The 22,509-nt window shown below is 39.4% G+C and overlaps 2 protein-coding genes across 3 annotated transcripts; one reads left to right on the top strand and one right to left on the bottom strand.

The window, feature by feature from the left end:
• Positions 1-8,304: 8,304 nt before the first annotated feature.
• On the top strand, positions 8,305-12,741 carry LOC134813505 (C-type mannose receptor 2-like). The gene is made up of 8 exons (XM_063821319.1): positions 8,305-8,393; positions 8,673-8,873; positions 9,156-9,298; positions 9,464-9,558; positions 9,705-9,765; positions 11,899-12,013; positions 12,121-12,218; positions 12,413-12,741. Exons 1-8 carry the CDS (start codon positions 8,371-8,373, stop codon positions 12,469-12,471), a joined length of 795 nt encoding a protein of 264 aa, XP_063677389.1. The 5' UTR covers positions 8,305-8,370; the 3' UTR covers positions 12,472-12,741.
• A 2,102-nt stretch (positions 12,742-14,843) lies between these two features.
• LOC134819819 (uncharacterized) lies at positions 14,844-22,441 on the bottom strand. Of its 2 annotated transcripts, none has more exons than XM_063829971.1 (12): positions 22,309-22,441; positions 21,970-22,142; positions 21,632-21,778; positions 21,220-21,377; positions 20,523-20,670; positions 20,291-20,362; positions 18,871-19,006; positions 18,546-18,667; positions 17,964-18,267; positions 16,494-17,314; positions 16,288-16,377; positions 14,844-15,573 (listed from the first exon to the last, which is right to left on the bottom strand). In XM_063829971.1, exons 1-12 carry the CDS (start codon positions 22,397-22,399, stop codon positions 15,427-15,429), a joined length of 2,409 nt encoding a protein of 802 aa, XP_063686041.1. In that variant the 5' UTR covers positions 22,400-22,441; the 3' UTR covers positions 14,844-15,426. The 2 variants fall into 2 exon arrangements, with proteins under 2 accessions (XP_063686041.1, XP_063686048.1); XM_063829978.1 differs by having other exon boundaries at positions 20,523-20,667.
• Between the last annotated feature and the right edge of the window lie 68 nt (positions 22,442-22,509).

Below are 22,509 nucleotides of genomic sequence, written 5' to 3'. Positions count from 1 at the left end.
TAGCATAATGTAGTATAGTGTTCAGTATTGCAGCTGAATATTATGATTTAATCATTAATAAGCTGAGTCATGTTGCATGTTGATGTACATGAATTCATATCGCAATTTTATTATTATTTACTTTTAGTGATTTACTTTCTGTCTGGAGCGAAATATACTGTTAAGTTAGCGGGTGATACTCGTAAAATAATTGTTCCAAATATTAGACCGTCCAAATATTAGACCGTCCAAATATTAGACCGTCCAAATATTAGACCGTCGACGAGTCCAACTGGTACGGTAGGTTGTAAACCTACAAGAAATTTGTAGAATCGATGTATAATCAATAATTACATTTTAACCTTACATTATAATTATACTAGAAAACCCGTGGTCACAGGTAAGTGCGCTAATAGTATTTTTTGTTAGTAAGTTTAAATCGCGTAAAAAAATATCCTACACAACCGAAGATACAGCCGATTAAAATGTTGCTCGCACTAAACACAACGTAATATCACCAAAACCTATCAAAATGATGTTAAAACAATCATTGCACGTGCACGTACGTGTACCAACCCCAGTAACTATGGTTAATACGAAACTTCCTATTTCTCGTCTGATTTGCACGTGGGCGGTCGTACATACATACAAAAAGAATTTTCTGAATATAATTGAGATAGTGATCAAAATTTTCATTTAGGCCTCAAAAAATTTTGTGGTCGATTTTCAAAATTTTAAATAAATCCCAATCTCAAAAATGTAGTATAAGGGTTGCAGGTTGGACTTAATTCAATTCAGTTTCCTTCTCAGAAAAAGATAAAACAGAGATTTTTCTCAGAAAAGGAAGTAAGTCACATTTTTCTCAGAAAAAGAAGTAAGTTCATCCAGTATAAAAAATTAGCTTAATTATTATGCAAAAATGGTTATTTCTAAACATATGAAAGGCTGAACGCTTTAATTGTTAATTTTTCTGACAACTTAAAATTTGACTAATTATTGATAATTGCTTTCGATCTTACTAAAAAAAACGTAGAAAAAACCAAAAACGCAAACGCAAAAAGCGCAATATATCGAAACATGGCAAATTACAAATATGAACTGTACTTCCTTTGTCCTTTTAATTTTATGAGAAAACGGCAGCCCAGATCCCATGGTATTGGCGCATCGGGTTTGTGGATTGACGGATGTTATACTCTTCTAAATTTCTTCGAAGCGCTACTAGTAGCGCGCGCCGTTGGTTCCCGATGGCATGTGCTAAGAATTGAAGTAGCGCATGTCCAATGTCGGGAGAAGAAAGCGGCGCGCGCTACTTCGAAGAAATTTAGACGAGTAACATCCGTCAAGGGACCCCATACCAGGCTATTATGTTCATATAAACATAATAGCCGAATAAAGATTCGGCGGAATGACAGGCTGAGCGCCGCGCCGCCCAGTAAGCGCCGGGCCAGACCATTAACAATGGTCAAGTTTGTGGATAAATGCAAAGATTATAAATCATAAACAGTATAATTCTACTTGTCCTTCATCAAAGGTCAAAGGTGCACAAATGCAAGTAAATTTTGGTACAGCAAGGTCAAAGGTGAGATCAAAAATTAAATTAAAAATAAAAAGCGTACGCGTGATAAATAAAAATTAAAAATTACTAATTTGCACCTTGATTGACGATGAAAATCCTTTACATCTGATCGCCGATTTGCATAAGTTGGTTGATTCACAATGTCAAATGTCAATCCTTCGCATCTCGCCGATCTGCATACGAGTGTGGTTGCGAGAAGCATTATTGGATGCGCGCGCGACCCAATAGTGCATCGCGCTACAAACATTATTTTACAGCTCAAAGCAACGTCTTTTGACACTTTTGACAGTCCGATTGGAATATTTTTACAAATTTTCAGTATGAATTGATTCCATATCAGGAATTTGAGATATGACAAAATAATACGACAAAAATCATGATCAACGAATTTCGTCAAATTACCAATTACGCGACTTTTACACTTATTAGTTTTATTACTGAAGCTCCAAAATGCAAAAGCCGCACATTATTAAATATGGCACCTAGGCGAAATTAATCAATAATTCCAAAAAGGTATAATAAATTTAGTATTGTAAGAAGCTTTAGAAAACAATGGTTCACAAATTTTCAAAATCCAAGCAAGTTAATTTTATCGTGCACCTCCTATTATTACATTTAAATACGCACGTTTAACGTTCTTCCACCTCCAGCAAAAACGCCGAGTTATGTCCTCGTGGTTGGGTCCTGTCTAAGCATGGCCCAACAGCTCCAATAACTCTCGAGCCTCGTGTAAGAAGCAGTTCTTACTATAATCTCTTAAACGCGAGGATGCCCTTTTGCTAAATGCTAAAGTTGGCATGACAACCAGATGATTAAACGCACAATGTAACCTGACACCAGGAGCTTATACTCCAAAGATTACTGAGGGAGTCAAGAGGGTCAAGAGGGTCAAGGGAGTCAAGAGGGTCAAAGGAGTCAAAGATTTCATATTTAAGGAAGCGATTTTGAGTTCAGAAGTGTCCAGTCGGGTTTGAGTTTGTATTGACTAATAGTTCTACTACTCTACCTGTTCTAAGATTGTCTGGCTCTTCCTTCGGGGAGAGACATAGTCTTAACTGGACAGCCTCTAGGAATAAATTTGTAGTAACTCTCCAGAAGGAGAGACTTTGATCATGTAATTGTGTTGTACTTCTTCCTTATAATAATTCACTAAACATAACTACGAGTCTCACTTGTCCAACCTTGAATTATACCTAGAGACCGCCTTCACTAGCAGTCTCTGATCTTTTACAGTCCTTGGCGTACTACATACTGAACTGGGGATTAACCTCTTAAGCCCCAAGGGGACCTTCAAGGCCACTCACCCTTAAATTAAGTAACTAGTCATCTATCTGTACTGTCTAAACATTCAAGTAAATAGACTTAGATTTCTAACGTTACAAAATGGTCCCTCGAACCAGATTAAGGTCTTAACGGTAAACCTCTTTTCACTTTAGAATAATGGAACAAGCTCTCGATATCGTACAGAATGTGGCTCAGTTCGGAGAGAAGATCATGGAGGAAAATAACCGGCTCAGAGAGGGTAAATACTTTGCCTTTCCGATAGGTTCCATTTTCATTAAGAATATGACTTGCGATAGATAGATCAGAATTAAGGACATCGTTACTAGGTTCCTCGGATCAATTCAAAAATCCTTATCCCACAGAACGCAACCAGCTAAGAACTCAGATAACCCAACTAACAGCGCAGCTAGACTTAGCCAACGCGGCAATCTAGTATCATCCGGCTGGCATCACGTGTAATTGCAAATTTGAAATTGTGTGTACCCCAATGAGAAAACCTGTAGAATTTCACGACCAGGGTCGGGACTAATACGTACTGGGAAATGTTAACTGTGTTGTTATATAAGTTTTACACTTTTATTAAACAGCTGTTTTAATCGAACGAAAATCATAACACTAAAGTATTTACGTAGTTATCATCATTTCACAGTTTCTACATTCTATAACAAAATTCGACAATTTCCACAGTTAAAGTCATCCTTATTTCGCTCAGCTACAGCCTGGGTTGGTCTCGGTACTTTTCTCCCAATCTCACTCTTGTCCTGTAAGGAAATAAAACGTTAGGACTTTCACAAAAGGATTTAGGGGTCCAAGTCAAGATAGTTGCGAGCATGCTCAATATTTTAGTAGGGTAAGGTAAGTCTTCAAAGTACTCACCATAAAATAGTACAGCAGCTCACTTCTCAGGGGTGTGGCCGTCAGCGGGATGGTCCAAAACCGCGTCCTACAATGAATCATTTCAGCACAATATAGGCCTCTTCAATACTAATAGCTCAGTAGATAGTTCGTACATTAAGAGTCAAAAAGTGCAAAATCACAGGAGTTAAACTCCTGGGTTTAACATGGGCTTCAATGTGTGGTAGTAAGTAAGAGAGGACGAATCCAAAGTAAGCGGACAGTTTCCTACACTTACGTTTGATATTCTTCCACCGCCAGTAAAAACGGCGAGATATGCTCTGATGATTAGGGCCGGTCCAAGAAAGGCCCAACAATCCTAACAACTCACGAGCCTCCGGGATCGTCAGCTCGCAGTACCCGGCTGATAACAGGCGGACGTGAATCAACGCGTCCACTCGAGCCCAGTAGCGACGTTGAGCAGGGGACGACCGGGGAATGCGCTGAGGTAGGTCGGACTTCAACCCTCTCTGTAGAGTCCCAGAGACAGACGCAGGGGTAGGGGAACCAACGGTAGGATGAATAGAGTCGACTGCCAGTAGAGGGTCGACTAAAGTCTGAAAATCTTGTGCGGCTACCGTAGCCTTTTCGAAGGCCTGAAAGAATAGGTAATAGTTAAAGGGACGACAGTTCAAAACTCTGTATTTACAATAGTGCGCTCTCCTAGTCATAACATATAATCGAACAGGGACACTTACACAGAGGTTAGGCCAACTAGCGGCAGGGTCTACAGCTGGAGTTGATCCATTAAGGGCCGGGCCAGAATCCTGCAAAAATATCAAACATCAAAACAACTGGTATAGCTGAACAGATGAGAGTTCCGTCAGCAATTTAGGAAATTTGAGATCAGACTTTAAAAGCTTGGTGAAAAGCCACCGATCCTCATTCCATTCACCTCTCCAGTTAAAGCATCAACCAAACCACCATCGGGCAGGACTTGATCCAACAGGCAATCTCCAATTTCGTTCAGGAGGAATTAGTTTCAAAAAAATAACTTGCGCAAAATAAGAAAGTATAGCCAACCTGCAAGGTAGTCTACCTTCATTAGAGAACCCTGTACCAAGTTAATTGTTAAATCTAATTCTTCACCCCTACTACCACTTCAACGTCGCCGAACCACATCGGCGGGACAAAAAGTTACAAAGACGTATTATTGCAAGATAACAGTCACAACCATTCTTTAACATCTAATCATCAACGCCTCATTAATAAAGTCAGTAAACCAACTCAGTATCATCAGAGACGATGAATCGCACCACACACAAACATAGTTTTGGAGGCTTATTAGATAAAAATCTCACCAGGAGACTCTCAGCCGAATCGGCGAACCACTATTTGCTAGAGTAAGTAAGAATTTGCTCGGTACCAGGATGGTTAATGCCTTTTACTGTTTACAGTAACGGGCCGGGAGTTTCAACCGGGTACCAGGTTTGATGTTGAGCGGATGCTCAAACGGAAGTAGGTGCAAAACTCACGCAATTTCACAATTCACATATCTTGTAATTGTTGGAGCCCGTTGGTCTTATAGCACTGTTATGCCATGTCTTCGTTTCCCTACAAAATTTGTGTGTAAACCTTACGGAGTGGCCATAATCGTCCGAAAAAATTTAGTGAATATCGGAATTAATATAGTAAAGGAGACGAAGAAAAAAAAACAAAAGCAATTAAAACCATGCCAGTCCCTAACACTAGGAAAAAAGCACAAAGGTTCATAGGAGCCATGTCATGGTTCCGCAGCCACATTAAAGATTTTGCAGGTTTAGCGAAAGCAGTGATGCACGCCGGTTCATTTTTCGCCAACCGGCGGCGGCGTGCCCAAAATGGCCCGGCGTGGCGGCGTTCGGCGGCGTAGAACATAATTTTGTCAAAATTTAGGTTTGAATTTCCAGGCCCACAAAAATTGTAACGAAGTGGCCTCATAGCAGCGAGTAGCCCCATAATGCTACCATCAGAAAACTCTAATTTGTACTTTCAATTTCATGAGTATAATGACTTTAAGTGTTACAATACCTGGAATCAATGTTATTGTAATGTGACCTAATCACTGTTATTGTAATATTACCTAATTTTGTTAATTCCTGTTAATTCCTAATTCCTGTTATGTTTCAATAAATAGGAATGTTCATATTAAACGGCTAAAACAAGAAAAAAGTCTTGATCCTTTTGTTAAAAGAAACATTATTCAATTTACTCAGTTACATTCAGGGATGACTTCACATTGTCCCAATTATATTTAAGAAAAATCAAATTCTTAACATTGTCGTTGGACAATCATGCAATTTGGATCTCCTAGAGTTCAAAATCAACCCCGACTGGCTCCATACTCTTTCTAATTCAGAACTAGTAGCTGCTTTGAAATTTTTTTAAATTTTCACGCCACGCCGACTTGAGAGGTATCGGCGTGGCGGCGTGTGAAAATGTGCCGGCGCGGCGGCGTCCGGCGGCGGCGTGCATCACTGCTCCACAATACTATACGAGACTTTCGGAAAACAAGACATTACACTCACGTTAAAGGGGCAACTAAGGACTGGAACTCCTGTTCAACCACAGAAGCAGAATCCAATCCCTGAAAGAAGAACAGGGCCACTTTCACTCATACAGATTACAGAGAGATTATGCCAATTAGCAGCTTCGTCCACAGTCAGGGAGGACCCAGAAAGTGTCGCATGTCGGGTCCTGCACAATAATCAAACATCAAAATTATTGGTATGGTCAAACAAAGGAGCGTCACATTCTTCGAAACATGATCAGTTTAGGGATTTGATAACAAAGGATTTTAAAAAACCACCGAATTTGTAAACCCTTCGTAAGTTTAAATCTAGAAACATAGTCAGTTTCTCTTTCCAAAATCACAGTTACTTGAACAAACGGTTTCAAATACGCACTTATCACATTTTGCATCTCCAGCGAAAGCGACGTCCGACGAGTCACATTTTTTCAGTTAGGGCCATTCAGGGGCGTGCAAAGCAGCCCCAACAACTCCTCGGAAGAGGTCAAATCCCGATACCCAGCGGTCGCCATCCTGAGATCTATAAACAATAAAGCAGGCGCCAATCCGACTCCAATAGCGCTTTTGCAAAGCTGTAAAAGTAAAACTGCTCAAGCGTTTGGGCAGGGTTGACGGCCCCTCCACTCCGCGACCACAAGGACGAGAAGACTGCAAAGGAGCAGTAGCTCATCAGATAAATAATCACCCAAACCATATAGTGCCAAACCCAACAGACAGTCTCCGGTCTCGGCCATCAGGATTTAACCATGGTAACTCCAGGGGAGTCGCCTTTTATTAGAGGACCCGAGTTAAACTGATAATCTAATTCTTCCCTTCCACTACCACACCACTGTTCATACCGCATGGCACCTTGGGGGGAAGAAGTTACAGATCCGAATTATACAAAAGTTAATCAAATCTCTCATTCCTGGCGACGATAAACGTCTTATTAGTAAAGACATTCACCAGGTTGTATCCAGCAAATGCGATTAATTAAACGCCTTTATAAATTTATACACTCTTACAGTATAGAAATAAATTCTTATTAGCAAAGACATTCACCAGGTTGGATTCAGCCAATTCGATTAATTAAATGCATTACAATGTAGAAATCACAATGAACGAATCTTTCGGCAAAGAATGGACGATGTGGGTCAATAAAGTCAAAGACTTATTCTTAACAGAAGACTCCCTCCCTCCCTCCCTCCCTCCCTCCCTCCCTCCCTCCCTCCCTCCCTCCCTCCCTCCCTCCCTCCCTCCCTCCCTCCCTCCCTCCCTCCCTCCCTCCCTCCCTCCCTCCCTCCCTCCCTCCCTCCCTCCCTCCCTCCCTCCCTCCCTCCCTCCCTCCCTCCCTCCCTCCCTCCCTCCCTCCCTCCCTCCCTCCCTCCCTCCCTCCCTCCCTCCCTCCCTCCCTCCCTTCCGGACTTTATTTGAACGCACATTAATTTGACGCTAGAGATCCATTTTAATGTCGGTTAAAAATTATGTCCGTCCATGAAATGTCCGGTCAAATAGCGTCCGATAAGGTATGTTTTATGAAATATCTTAGATTGTCGAGTTAAACTTCCTCAGGAAAGCTAAAAACTTTATAATGTATAATAACTCTTTCACCAATTCTGACTTAATGCTTTAATTTTATTTAATTTTAATGAATATTACCACACCTCATAGAATGATAAGGATTAAAAAGTTTGCACAAAACATAGAAATTGACTAAATTTCAGATTGTACACATTACGTGTATAATGTTAAAACGGGGATACGAATGATGTTGAATAGAACAACAGTGTTCTGTTATTGTTAAAGCATATTTCCTAACACAGATTATAATTTCTTAAATTCTTTTTTTTATAGGAAGAATTAACCCAGAAACATAGATCCAGGATGGCCGTGTATATAACAGTACACACTACACATGACGTCATAATTATCTGGCTTATTCCCTGTGAAAGGTAAGCTGCGAGTACACGCAGAGTATACCGTGCGTTGCTCCCTCATGAAGCACTGTCCCCCTATGCTCTACAACCTTGCCCACCAATCACAGACAAGAAACAAAGCCACGTGACCATGTGGTCCGGGTCAACGGCTACCACACTTTACACTCCAACTCAGATAGTCTAATACACGGGAAGATCGCACAGTTAACATCATGCTGCTAACTGTATTTCTTATGTAAGTTCACTTTAAATGATTAGACGTGCTATACCGATATCATTCTGCTCATGATTTCTATCTGAATCGTTAGATTTAACTTTAAGATCGTTGATAACGTAGTTTGTTTGACAACGTTTCATACCCCAGAATTTCAAGAGTTACAGTAAAATCGTTAAATAGTATATATTTCATTTGTATCTCTCTGTTGATAACTGACCCTGATTTCGGAGTGGCTCCATAGCCCTTTGGCGGGAATCTTCTCTTCGATACCCAAACTTATCTCCCTTTTAATTTCAGAGGATTATTGGGCTCTTCTCTCGCGGGATTCAGCGACAATGTTCCAGCTCAACCATCTGTCACGGAGTATGACCATTCTGCCAAGATAGTTATCGATCCTAACAACGTTCCGGCAGATACAGACAGGGTGCACATCGCAGCTAAAGAATTAAACGATCTAACTGGAAATAGATTCGAAAAGGGTTATGACTTTGCTTTCAAGTAAGTTAAAACTTTCACAAATTTTTCTGGCTGTATATAATTATAAATCCAATTTCAATATAATATCAACTGCTGGTGGTGGTAGTAAGTATTTCGGATGGATTGCGATGGGGAGTGTTTCCTTACTATATCCCACCTGATTGAAAATAGAACATCTAAACTATCTACAGTACATGTTCAGCCTAAAATTCACTCATTTTCACAACTGGTCAAGTAAAACTAAAATGGGAGAAATCCAGTTTGGTAAATTAATGTGAAAATTTCCTGACCATATAATTTTAGTGCAGCGGTTCCATATTTCTACTATCCGCAACTCACTGATGGGAAGTTCCACGTTTTCGTACTCAAGTACGGTCGATCCAACGATGATGGAGTAGAATGGTCCAAAGCCAGTGCAGAGACACATTACCTTCATTCAGATTCGAGTGAGTTCTTTAAAGGAAATATAAAATACTAATGAAAATGTAATACTGATATCTCTAGCTCTTAACAAATGTTAATAAATGGAGGAAAAGCATTGAATTAAAATTCATTTCTTAAATTATATATTGGATAACTAAAATCAATCATACAACTATTACTAACAACAGGTAGATTCTCGATATCTTTGATGAACAGGGCTTGGCCTATGGCTAAGGACAGGTGCATAGATGAGGGAAAAAGACTGGCTGTAATAACCGGACAGGTAATCTTCATTGGTTTTCTGATGACTGATGGTTCAGTGAATGAATGGAATCACGGGTAATCGAATCCCTTTAGAGTTTTCTATATAAATCCTAAAGTGTGTACTTGTTATCTAAACTAAAATAACCAACATACTCCATTGTTCAGAAATCAAACGAAATGGTGAAGAAGCTGCTCGTAGCAAATGGTAGAACAGAAGCATGGATCGGTTCGTTCATACTCTTTTACAAATCATAGTTTTTGGAATTCTCTTTAAGCAATCACAATGCTGGCAAGCATGACCGTCGCCCTTATATTCACAATACTATTTACCCCCTTTACTATTTACCCCCTTTACTATTTACCCACCTTTACTATTTACCCCCTCTACTATTTACCCCCTTTACTATTTACCCCCCTTACTGCTCACCCCCATTCTAATTCAATGTTAAAGATGACAGGAATAAGAAATAGTTATGTGGAGGTTTTTAAGAAATTTGTGCAAAATACGCGCCAGCATGTTATACGAAATTAGGTAAAAAACCTAAAATCGCCATATTCAGGTGCCTTAAAAACCACGTTAAAAATGAGTAAGAGATCTGAAACTTTGCAGGGCGTCTAGACGTTGATCAAATCGACTGCAAAAAAAGTTTCAGGTTTCAGGAGTATCGGGAAATGGGTTTTCTAGAACCCCTGTTTTACGACAGATTGTCGTGATATATAATTATATATACATACATATTCAGGGATAGACGCTTTGCCAGTCAATTGTAGCCTGTATTTAATTGTCCATAGATTCAAAAGTATAAAAGATAAAGCCATTTCCGACCACAGGTCTTGCAAATAATTGTTTACACTTTAGTTTACATTGTATAAAAAAATTATTTGACGTCATAAACACCCCTTGATGACGTCATCAAGTTAACCGTTTTTAAAACTTGATTTTTGACAAAGTAATAACTTTTAAAATTAATTTTAAACCATTAAGGAGTAATTTTATTCAAAATCTGAGGAGATTTTCATCTTAGATAATTGTTCAAGCATTCTGAAAATCTACCGGAAAGTTTTTCTAGCTTGCTCATTCATAAAGATATTCGTCATTGAAGTTTGTGCTTTTTTGAAGAATTATTTTATAAAAACGTCAATTTTGCGATTTAGTATTCTCTGGTGTTGGGCCATGCCTTGAGTTGAGGAGCTCAGTTCTGCTTCCTATAGGTATAAATTGTGCATTAGGCTAGTTTTGAAGTTGAAAATCGAAAAGTTGCACACGTGGGGACACGCCCAAATTGATAGAAAATTGCTAAAATCACTGAAAATTGCTGTTTTCGTCATTTTCTGTCAACTTTAGAGTGCCGTTGTGATTACAGTTCTTCTTGAAATACTTTGAAACTTTGCATGCTTATCAAGCTATATATAAAACAATTACATGAAAAAATTTACGGCGATTCAATATTGGATGCGCACGCAACGTCCGCTCAAAGTTTGCACGTGCGAAAGGTGAGAATTTTGCTCATTCGTGATTTCCAACAAATTCTGCTTTGCCACGACAGTTTAATGTCATTATATATGAATTTAATGCCAACTTGAATGAGTATTAGGTGGCATATTCAGTCAGTGATCGACCGATATGCTTACCTAAACACAAGGAAATGTTTTTAAAGGAAAATTTCGAAATCGTTGAAACTTCCTCCTTATTAATTAATGAAGATATCAGTTTATATTTCGACTTTATAAAGTACCCTGACATTATAATCAAAAAGAGATGATATTTTACCAAAACCCATATTCATGGGTAGAGTGGACCGCTGCCAGTGTCTCTCTTTCCCAAACAAAAGGAAATGATATTAATTTGATTGACCGTTCTCAAATGCAAAATGATACCGAGAATGAAATCGGTCGCTCGCTTTTCCCATTCATTTACAATTGTAATAGATTAAGAAGATCTACCCAAAGGCAGCTGTACTCGGCAATAAAGATTCAATAAACTTCAGCTAATTCAATAAGCAATAACTACTACCCTTACCCCGAAATACTAGGTATCGATCCGAACGCAACCCAAAGAGATTTTTACAGCATCTGACTGATGTAATCAATCGAAATTTATTACAATTCGTAAGCCGTGAATGAATGGAAAAAGCGAGCGACCGATTTCATTCTCGGTATCATTTTGCATTTGAGAACGGTCAATCAAATTAATATCATTTCCTTTTGTTTGGGAAAGAGAGACACTGGCAGCGGTCCACTCTACCCATGAATATGGGTTTTGGTAAAATTCACTGAAAGTTTTAATAGCTTGCTTAATGACCTGGTTATCAATAATTCTATGGGATATGATCACTGACAAGTATTGTTAATGTTACAGGTCTGTACGACGCTCACTACAACGATAACAATTCAAAGACCACATGGGCCTGGGTAGATAACTCTCCCTTCAAATACGCAAAGTTTGAATATGGTGCTCAAACTCAGAAGTCAGAGTAAGGCTGTTATCTTTTTAAAATATACTAAACCTGTTCGGGTGCTCATTCTGGATACATTTTCAATGTGCAGTGTATAGTAAACAATTATAATAGTCACATTACAGGATGAAATCAGCCGTGGCAGCAATAAACGAAGGAGGAGAGTGGGAGACTCTGAGCCCCGACCAAAAATTACCCTTCATTTGTGAAGTCGGACCAACAGGTAAAATAGTATAATACTAATAGTGCTATAATCGAAATTTAACATGTTTAATTTAATAGCTTTCTTCGTGGAGAGAGAAACCTCCTAGCAATACTTTTGTTGCACCAATAGTTAATACTAGTACTATGTACTACTACTATTATAAATATAGGCAATAGCTTTAACAACCTAACTCGAAACAATATAATTTTCAGAAAAAGTAAAGGAAACAGAAGCTCGTGTTGGTTTGACGGAGGCAGACATGCAAATGTAATAAAAAGTTAGCAAAGACAGTAGCTCGCCTGAATTAAATTGCTTGTATCAATTAAATTAGGAAGAATTGTTCGGTAGATTTTGATGACATAGTGCTGTAGCTTTAAATAGACACTTTGATTCCCTGCTATACTACTAACAAATATTTCGAGTATGATTTACAATTACATTGGCGTGATTTTGTCTAGCGAATGAATATCTTAATTTAATCTCATTTAAAAGGTCTCATCTATATCGAAGAATTTTCAACTTTTTCATTTTACGATCGAAACTCTTTTTTCTTTTCATTCGCAAATACAAAGTAGAAAAACAAACCCAAAATAAAATACAATTCAGTTCGAAACATGATGCAGTCCACAATTTCGAGTGTGTGGATTAAGTTGAATTTTTGAGTATTACCGGTACCCCATCATTAGGATAGGGGGTCGTTCACATATTGCGAAATCAGCCGAGGGGGGAGGGGGGTTTCAAATGCTTACGGTTGATTACGCGGGGGTTTTACTTTTGGTCGTTGATTACGTAATCAAAATTTTAATTTTTTGCCGATTTTCGAAATACCAATTTGACAATTTCCGTTAATTATGTAATCAAAATTTTCTTTTTTAAAACCAATTTTCGTTTAGTAGTGCTTTGGGGGGTGTCTAATCTTGATTACGTAATATATTATAAATATAGGAGATGGGTTGGGTCTTTAAAAAAAAAATGTTTAAGAGAGGCTGGGCCTGGTTAGCCCACGAGAGGATAGCATATGAATGCTTTGCCTACCTCTGGGGTATGGCAATCCTGTGGGAGGATGCCAGTGGAATCAAGATGTGTAATCAAGGATGATGGTAAGTGTTGTGGGGTGTGTCATAGATGAACGCTTAAGTGGTGGTTGAGTGTGGAAGAGAGAGGCGAAATAAGACGGCGTTCAAGTAGTCGCTATGTTACACCTGTCTGGTCCAACTCCTCTGGCACCATTAAGCGTTTAGTGTGGTTTGCAAAGTTGACAATGGTGGAGATGTGTTGGTTGTCGAATATGTCATTGACAGAGAGGTAGTAGTCCCGGAAATATTGACCTCTTATTTGGGCAATAGCCGGGAACTGTCCGAGAAAGTGTGAGACAGTCTCCTCTTCGTCGCCGCATTTAGGACGAGCACTTGTGTCTGATTTGCGAATGGTGTGTAGGTGTTTGTTGAGGCCACAATGTCCCGTGATGAGGTGCACTGCAGTTCTGTAATTTTGTCTGTTGTTACTGAGTGTAGTGTTGAGATTTTTGATTTTTTTGTGTCCAAGTGTCAGTTTAGTGTGTCACTGTCTGGGACCATCAGTAATCCATGATTCTTGATTAAGTTTGGTGACTTTGTCGTTGATCAGGCGTTTGATGTAAGATTGTGGAATTGGGCAATTCAAAGTGGATTCACTGGTTGTGCCATTTTTGGCCAGCTCGTCTGCTTTTTCATTACCCCACAATCCGATGTGTGCTGCTATCCATCTGATCTCTAAGGTGTTAGTGGATCCGAGTGTATTGAGGGTGTCGTAACAGTCTCTAGTAGTTCTACTCCTCGTTGAGGGCCAGGGCGAGGATATAGCTTGAATAGAGGAGAGACTGTCTGACCATATGATGATGTGTGTGTTGGTATAAGTTGATAGATATTTACAAGCTTCGATGATGGCAGTGAGTTCTGTTTGATAAACGGTGCAATAATCGGGAAGCTTGAATGATCTGTCATCTAGTGTAGTGTTGTTGTTGTCAGTGGTGATAATATAACCAGCCCCGCTACCTGAGTCTGTGCGTGACCCGTCTGTGTAGCAGGTGATGGGGACAATAACTTGATAGGCGTCTTAAATGTCTGAATTGGCGGGTAGGATTCTTATTTCGAGCATCGGTGGCATAAACTTGGATAACATTCGGACTAGAGTCCAGTGGCGTAACGACTCGGCAGTGCAGGTGAACAAAATTGTCGCGTTTAAATGCGAGACACTTTGGAAAAAATTAACTAAAGTAATAGCAAAATTACGTGTTTTGATCTGTGTAGAAACACATTAATTTATAGATTTTTTGGCGACTCTTCTAAAATCACCTAATTTAGAGATTTTACATTTGTACGCGTTAGCATCCTCCCCCTCATAAAGCAGAAAGGTAAAATTAGACAAATTAAGTGACTTGAGAGAATTCACCGGTAAAATTTCTAAAATTATGACTTTAGAGCAAAACGCGCAAATTTGCTTCAGTTAAAAGTTTTTCAAAACTGTCCCACATTGAATATATGATTTATGCCCACTGCACAGCGGGGTATTTGTTAGTCACCGCAAGTCCTTTTCTCCCTGGAGACGTGCCAACTCCGTTAAATATGCGAATGAAATTTTAGAAAGAAAAATAAACAAACATGGTAAATTATGTAAAGAGGTCATTCACAAACGATCGAATATCTAGATATACATTTGAACATACATTGCATAGTTCACTATGTTTTCAAATAATCTCATCGTATATAGGTGTCATTGGTTCTTGATGACCGTTCACATATTATGACGTCAGCAAGATTTTGTCAAATTTAACCCCCCTCCCACTTTGCCTTCTTAACCCCCTTACTTATTACATATCCCCTCCCGTCAGCCAACGAGGGGGTGAAGGCAGGGAAAATTAGTGTGTGACTGATTTAAAGTTGGTCAACAGAGTTCAGTTCACCGAAGCACTAATATTAAGGAAATTAGCAAAGTTTTATTGTTAATAAAATGTATTTAAAACAACAACTTTTGTCAAAATGCACGTATTTTTGCTGACGTCAGCAAGGCCCAGACCCCCTCCCCCCGTCTGCATTTCCAACCCCCCTCCCCTCTCGGCTGCTGACGTCATATGTGAACGCTCCCTCAAGGTTAGTCCATGGCGGTGAGCAGTGGATAATATTGCTTTGTCGATCGAGCAGAGGGAATTTGATTCAGGTGGATAAACTTGGTCCGATGACTGATACTCCTAGCCAGGTCTAGTAACAGCAGGTCTAGAAGACAGACCACTGTAGGAGGGAGCGGGTAGTGAGGGGTTGGAGGGGAAATGAGGGGTCAATGAGGGCATCTGCCTGCCAGTCTGTTGAGCGTAGTAATAACTCGCCGTGAATGGGTCCTGGGAATATACAAGTCAGATCAATAAAGCCGTATTTTCATGATACACCCACAATAAACATAGCGACGATGCGAACGTAAATATAATACATTCAAAAGTACTTGTACATTTACAAAATGTAAACATCATAATTGGCATATAATTGGATTTGCGCGCAGCGTAAGTATTAGAAAAGTGGACTTTTATCACTAAAATTGCTTCGCGCCTTCCAAAATCAGAAGATGAATCCGAGATTTTGGAAACATTTGAGACAACTTCTGATACATGTTTTTCGGCTGTATATGTCCGTGAACTGAGTGGGATTTGCCCTGGTATGATAGAGGGGCATGTGTACTAACATTTTCAGCCTCCTGGGAAATATTCCCTGATTCATGGAATGAATGAAATGAACATAAAATGAACATTTTCTTTTCACTCGCCTGAATTAAACTAAAACCGATTAGAATCGATCGGTATTGATACCAGGAGTGTCCTTGAGAAGTTTGGTGTGCCTAGCATGTTCAGAAAGGGCTCTGGGGCAATGTTTCCATTTTGGTTTCAGAGTAGTTGAGATGAACTCTCCAAAATTCAGGAAATCAAGTACTTCTTTTAAAGTTTTAAGGGTGTGGTTTGTAGTGATATTTGGAACATTTTAACTCTCTCATCTCATGTTTTGTCCAATTTGCAACTTCACCTTAAACGAGTAACCTGTGTTGACAAAGTAGTTATACTTACTGATAGGTAGGCTTGAGTCAGGTAATCGCTAGCCTGCATCTTACTCTGCATCTGATGTTGCAGTAAACCCTCATACTGTCGTCGCTGGGCCTGTCAATAACGGTACTATCAGACACTATTACGACGGTGCTTTGACAAGGTAATTTAGTAAGTATCATGATGAGGTTATTACTTAGAATTAACTGATCAATTAATTAGCAACTGACCTCAAAGTAAGCAGCGCTAATCTTCTCCTTGTAGTGCTGCTCTACAACTTTATTATACTGATCCTCCAAGGCTTTGTTGTAGGTAAGAGACGACTGAAGCGCCTCAGGGTAACCAACAAGGGCCCCATCCTTGTAGGTATAAGCCATGGGCGGATCTCCGGCTATTATTATCTGAGGGGTATCTGTGGTGGGTGTTTCAGTATCTTTTGAGGCTGCAGCTTCTTCAGGTTTCTCGCTACTGTTTGGTTCAGTAGGTTTAGGAACTAATGCTGACATAGAAGCTGGGACCGGTAGTTTCACTACCACTTCTGGTTCTTCAATAGTGGTAGGTCGTGGTGGTTCTTCTGGTGATGAAACTTGTGGGTCTTTTTTAGACTGCTTCTCAATTATCTCTTTATCAGTAAATGTTTCAGCAATGATAATGTCAGTCCTGAACTCTGGAGGCTTGTGAATTGTTGACAAAAGTTCTGTGGCAGCTTTACTAAGAGGAATTGCTTCTGGCAGAGCTCTCAGAGGTTTTGAATATGGTACTGATAACCTTGCATTCAGATTCTTCAGCTGCTCAAGTTTTGATGATTTGGCTTTTATTCTGTTTGCCAGATAGGAATTAACTTGGTTTAGTTCCTGCAGTTGCTTGAGAGTCTCCCTCGATTTCTCACTCTGACACTTATCGAGAATGTACTGCATGCCCATTTCTTTGAATCTATCGAAGAATGTGTCTAGTGTGATGAGAGGTTTCCCGGTGCAAGGTTTGTAATCTTCAACCGGTCGGTCTCTTGTTTCTTCCATCATAGAACTAACTATACTTGTGGGCGAATACCCTGAAATATATTTTTGTAACAATTTCTTCATAATATCTCTATTTCTTAACAGCCTTACGTTTATCATTTAGCTAGTGTAACCCGTGCCTACTGCCAGGACTCCACTATCGTGAGTTGAAAATGCAAAAGTATAAACCCGCCTATTATATTCTTATATTCGAAAACACGCATTACATTTTCGTAGTTAAAACGGTGCGAAAGTATGAACTCGCTCTGTCCAAACACACCGCAATTTAATTCTGAGTGCCCCTCACGTATCTTATAATAGTAATACTTGATACGCAATCTTGAGGTCTCCAGCCAAATTATTAATTATATAGCAAATTTGTTATAAGGAGAGAGAGAGCGAGAGTGGGAGAGAGGGAGAGTAAGTTAGACACTTTAGTATCACATTTGGGTCACAAAATGATCAATTAAACAACCTACCACCGCGACCGACCGATTTGAAAAACCTTATTCATTTGGCTTCGTCAGAGTTTTGTCGGCACTAACCGAAAAAACCAGTCACATATCTCTTATCATTTTCTTGATTAAGCCGTTCGGAAATTACACGCGAACGAACGAACGAACACACATCTTGAGATTATTAGTATAGATAATAGATTATTTTAACGAGGACGAGGCAAAACGTTTAAATTAGCTGACTAACCTTTATCTCCGTTCAGAAGTTGGGATTTTTGTACTTTTACAGGGGTTTTTGGAGGTGACTTGTACATGTAGCTATTGTGATTATATTTGGGAGACTTGATCTTAGACTTGAGAGATCGTATCCTCAGAGGGTCCTTCTTCATTTTGCCTCTTTTACCCTTCTTGTGAAGACTTCTGCTCTTACGTTCATTGTAAGGAATGTAATCAGATAACTCTGAGTCGGGAGATTTGTATTTCTTTTTCTTGGATTTCTTGGAGAAGACGTCCAGAAGATCGTTATATTGCTCTCCACCGTCACTACCGTCCTGAGGTATTGGTAATGAGATATTGCTAAGGAGATTTTGGTACTGAGATATTGGAGAGCTGAGGGATAAGAATATCATACAATGTGTTCATCAACATGGTTTTCTCAAAGTTGATATCTTGATATTATATATACATAAACATTTGATATGATATAAACATTTGGAATGATAGTTGTATCATTTAAAGAATAATTTACGGCATAAAATTGCAATATCACAGAAAATAAACTCAAGATCACGATTCTGAAACTATAAACTAAAAGTAACAAATCACGCACTCCTTTACTAGGAGCACTTTGCTTGGATATCTTCAGTTTAGTTTTCTCTCCCGTACTGTAGCTTAAGGTTTGAAGTGTCTTGACTATGGGCTCAGATCCTAGGTCTTCACTGTCAGCAGTGTCTGCAGTAGGTATGAGACTTTGTTAGTGGTTAACAAATTAATGATTATCTTCTCCAACAATAGCTAATATTTAGAGAATGAATTGTTGCAGATCATATTAGATATGAAAATTAGGATGTCAGTAGGAGAGAGATGCTGGATAGATGAAATTAAAGTGTCGTAGAACTACAAAGTGAACTAGAACTAGAACTGAGAGTACCAACCAGTCTCGGAGGAAGGTTTCCTGGTTTTAGGAACAGAAGAAGGCGTGCTGTTAGTACTGGTGGTAGCGCTGGCTGTGGAGCTGGAGTTGATGGTGTCACCTTCTCTCTTCGCTGGGTACCCGTCACCTTCCGTCGTCTGTGAGCGAAGTTCATTACAATTCTTAGTGGGTTTAGAGTAATTATTACTTGTTATCCAGTCATATTGGTACGGAACAGGATCACTAACAAGATCACATGTTCATTGTTCACAACGCTTGTTGAATCATATCACGTAAACACCACATCAGGCAATGGATCACATCACAATCGAATCACATTATTGCATGCCACCCTTTCACATCGAGGATCACATCGTATTGATGACAGGATCGCGTCAGGACAGCAAGCTCGTTGCCACGAACCACAAGTACAGTTTAACAAGCTTATCACCTATATAACACACACAACCCAGCTAACATATCATCATTTCCGCTTTCTTATCTTGCACAACTATGTCTCCTATACAGAACGATACTAGCTTCACCACCAGGTTAAACCAGACTGAACCACTTCAGTTCCCTCCTCCTCCAGCAGATGAAGACAAGGACTCCACACTCTACCCACCTCCTCCTCAGTTTATTGATTCACAGGGAACCCTGGGCTCTATCTATGTTGAAATGAACCATCCTGACACCACTTATGACAGCCTATCACCTCCTCTATCTCCTTCCTATCTAAATAAGACTGAAGATACTGTTTACGAGAACTTTCCACCCTGTGAAGTTCATAAGGAGACTGATGAGAGCACATACGAGAACCTCCCATCCCAGGAAGACGATCCTATTTATCAGAACATGTCTCCTAACTCCTCCAGGAAGACCTCTACATCATCTAGCTCTAGTTCAGAACCACCAACCATCCCCTCCTCTGATCCACCATCCTCCTCGGAATCTACAACATCTCCCTCTCCAGTATACACTGTTATCCCTGAATCTAACACCTCTGGTTCCTCTTCTCTACTCTACAATTCTAACCTAACAATAACCAGGAGATACCGCTTTCCCTCTGGCCCTTCACGGAGCTCCCTAGTCCGCCTCCCCTCCACCTGCACAGACCATCCTGTGTCCTGCTACACTCCAGCTCTTCAGGCTATCCATGCTACACGACGGGCTCTACGCAAGGTCAAATCCAACCTCTCGAAGAAGAAGTGGAAAAGTGGGGAGTCAGAGAAGAATGCGAAGAATGTTTACGACGAGTACATGCTCCCTGGGGCTGACAAGACTCCCATTGAGACTTACATTATGGACGATTTCGTGTTTTCTAGATTGTAGATTATTTTGTATTGTAGATTATTTTATACAATATTATCAACCCAAATCTGATGTTTTAGCATTTGAAAATTCAAATTGAACAGATAAAAAACAATAAGAAATTCACCCACTTGTAAAATTCCACTATCAATAATTTTGTCTTGCTTATGGACCCCTTGAAATGGCATTGGCTGTGCTTGGACCTGCAGAAAAATCGTTGATATACATATCATCGAACGAATACAATCTAAATTTAGTTTTTCGTGCACATCATGATTATAATTACATACAAAGTGTATATACAACATTATCTTGTATACAATTACACACATACCCAAGCCTACATACACACACAATACCTACCTTAGGCTGGACAGGTTTAAAGTTTGTCCCGTTATCAAAAGGCAGTGTTTTAGGTGCGTTACCAATACTGGGGAGTATCTTAGTAACATCTTTCAGCTGCTGGGCTTGCAACAACGTGTCCACTGCTGGCAGCTTCTCTTTGCTGCTACTGAAAGTAAAACTATTTACTTATATAAGTTGTTATGATAATATATCGTTTGCGCTTGAACAGGTTGAAGTCACTTAGGTATCAACTTCTTTTTAGGTATGAAGTATAATAAATTAATGAATTATAGTGTTTATAAACACTTAAATAACTCAAAAGATTATAATACATTAAAATGTTACCTACAGTTAGGATAAAACTTAATGTAGACCTCGTGAATTATGCAGAATATGGACTATACGATTTCACAATAGAACACAGTATTATGTTTTGTTAGTAAGTAACTTTATTTGCGGTTCCATAATACCTTACCGAGTATAATCGTAATCTGAACAATAACATACGATGTACAATAATTTTCTAGGCAACCGTAGGCAAGAGCACTAGAACACACGCTAAATCCATTGAAAGTGCAGAGAGGCCCCGTTGTAAAATAAAAATATGGAATATTGTTATGTTTCACAGCAAACCCATCATGTGAGTACTTCACTAAAAACACTCACTCAGTAACCATTAACCAGTCAATTTGAAATACATTGCAAAATCACTCACTCAGTAGACTGTTCCCCGAATTTAGAACTGCTAGCTTTGTGTTTGACGTGACGACTACAGAACCCGTAGTAATCCACAATCCGTCTATTTTCACAGTCCTCAGCCACCAGAAGTCCAGCTTTCTGGCCACATGTCACGTGGAAACAGTTGATACAGTTCTGAGGAGGAGGGGATATATTTACTAAGAAGTTTTGTATGCGGTGGCCGGTGGGTATCAGTGAATTGATTAGAGTCTAATCCTTTCGGAAGAACTTGTAGTTAGTATATATAGTTCTCCCGAAAAACGTAGACATCTACAGCTTTTAATTCCGACGCAGAGAATTTCTACCATAGATCGGATAAGACTTTGTTTCATTATCTCTCCGATAATCTATTTGCCAATTATGAGGCACATACTGATCATTGCATATACCTGAACATTGCACTGCATACAGGCACCCTGTCTCTTAGCCATGTCATCTCCCTTTTCGTCGCAAATATAACACACTTGCTGGAACCTAGGTCCCGGGACTTCAGCAAGGTTTATTGGCTCCATCGAGTAGTTGTTACCAAATATGACCTGGTGACGATACGTGTTATTACTAGGAATATCACCACTATTATTTGCAAACCACTGAAAACGTATCAAAATGATTTCTCATTTCCTTAAATCCTTATAATTCTAGATATTTTTTACAAGTCAAGAAGGCAGCTCCAATTAATATCACAGAAGTACGCGTGATATTCTCCGAAGAAGAAATTCTTCATTACCTCGGGAATGTATTGAGCACAGAGAATGTGAGCCCAGCCTCCGTTATCTGTCTTCTTAAGCGCGCCCTCACCAAACGGGCAGAGCTGACAACGCTCGTTTCCTGCTCCGAGTGTACACCGCTGACAATGCCAACCTTCTACAGTGGAGAACTGGCTAGGTATACCGTAACATTCTGAAAATAGGGCACTGTATAAATTGATCTGATTTACCGGTACATAAAAGGTTTAAGTTTTTCATTCATTTTGTTTCATGTAAGCTCAGAAGAGCTTGGGTACCTAAAGTAACAAATAATAAATGCACGTGACATTAAAATATTCTAAAATTGTATAATATATTACCTTTGTGAACGTAGAATTTACACTTGCCACATTGTATAAGAGATTCTGAATGTGTGCTGTTAGGTTTGTTGCACACTGAGCACACTGCCATATCACTTCTCACGTCCTCATCATAATTACCTACTGAAAGTATTATTTAAAATAAAAAAGAGACTTAAGAATTGAGACACATAATATATTATCATGATTTGTATGTTTCGT

Source organism: Bolinopsis microptera, chromosome 1 (assembly GCF_026151205.1).
Source record: "Bolinopsis microptera isolate Bmic1 chromosome 1, MBARI_Bmic_1.0, whole genome shotgun sequence".
NCBI classification, from domain to species: Eukaryota; Metazoa; Ctenophora; class Tentaculata; order Lobata; family Bolinopsidae; genus Bolinopsis; species Bolinopsis microptera.
This window is presented reverse-complemented; position numbering and strand designations above follow the sequence as displayed.

What these genes read in the sequence shown, in the direction of transcription:
- LOC134813505 (XM_063821319.1), top strand. Translation starts at nt 8,371, where the DNA reads ATGCTGCTAACTGTATTTCTTAT. An exon ending in GGTTATGACTTTGCTTTCAA is followed by an intron (nt 8,874 to 9,155) that starts GTAAGTTAAAAC and finishes ATATAATTTTAG; the next exon opens with TGCAGCGGTTCCATATTTCT. An exon ending in TTGTGAAGTCGGACCAACAG is followed by an intron (nt 12,219 to 12,412) that starts GTAAAATAGTAT and finishes TATAATTTTCAG; the next exon opens with AAAAAGTAAAGGAAACAGAA.
- LOC134819819 (XM_063829971.1), bottom strand. Translation starts at nt 22,399, where the DNA reads ATGGCAGTGTGCTCAGTGTGCAACAAACCTAACAGCACACATTCAGAA. An exon ending in TTAAACCTGTCCAGCCTAAG is followed by an intron (nt 20,363 to 20,522) that starts GTAGGTATTGTG and finishes ATTTTTCTGCAG; the next exon opens with GTCCAAGCACAGCCAATGCC. An exon ending in TGACTCAAGCCTACCTATCA is followed by an intron (nt 15,574 to 16,287) that starts GTAAGTATAACT and finishes GTATATTCCCAG; the next exon opens with GACCCATTCACGGCGAGTTA.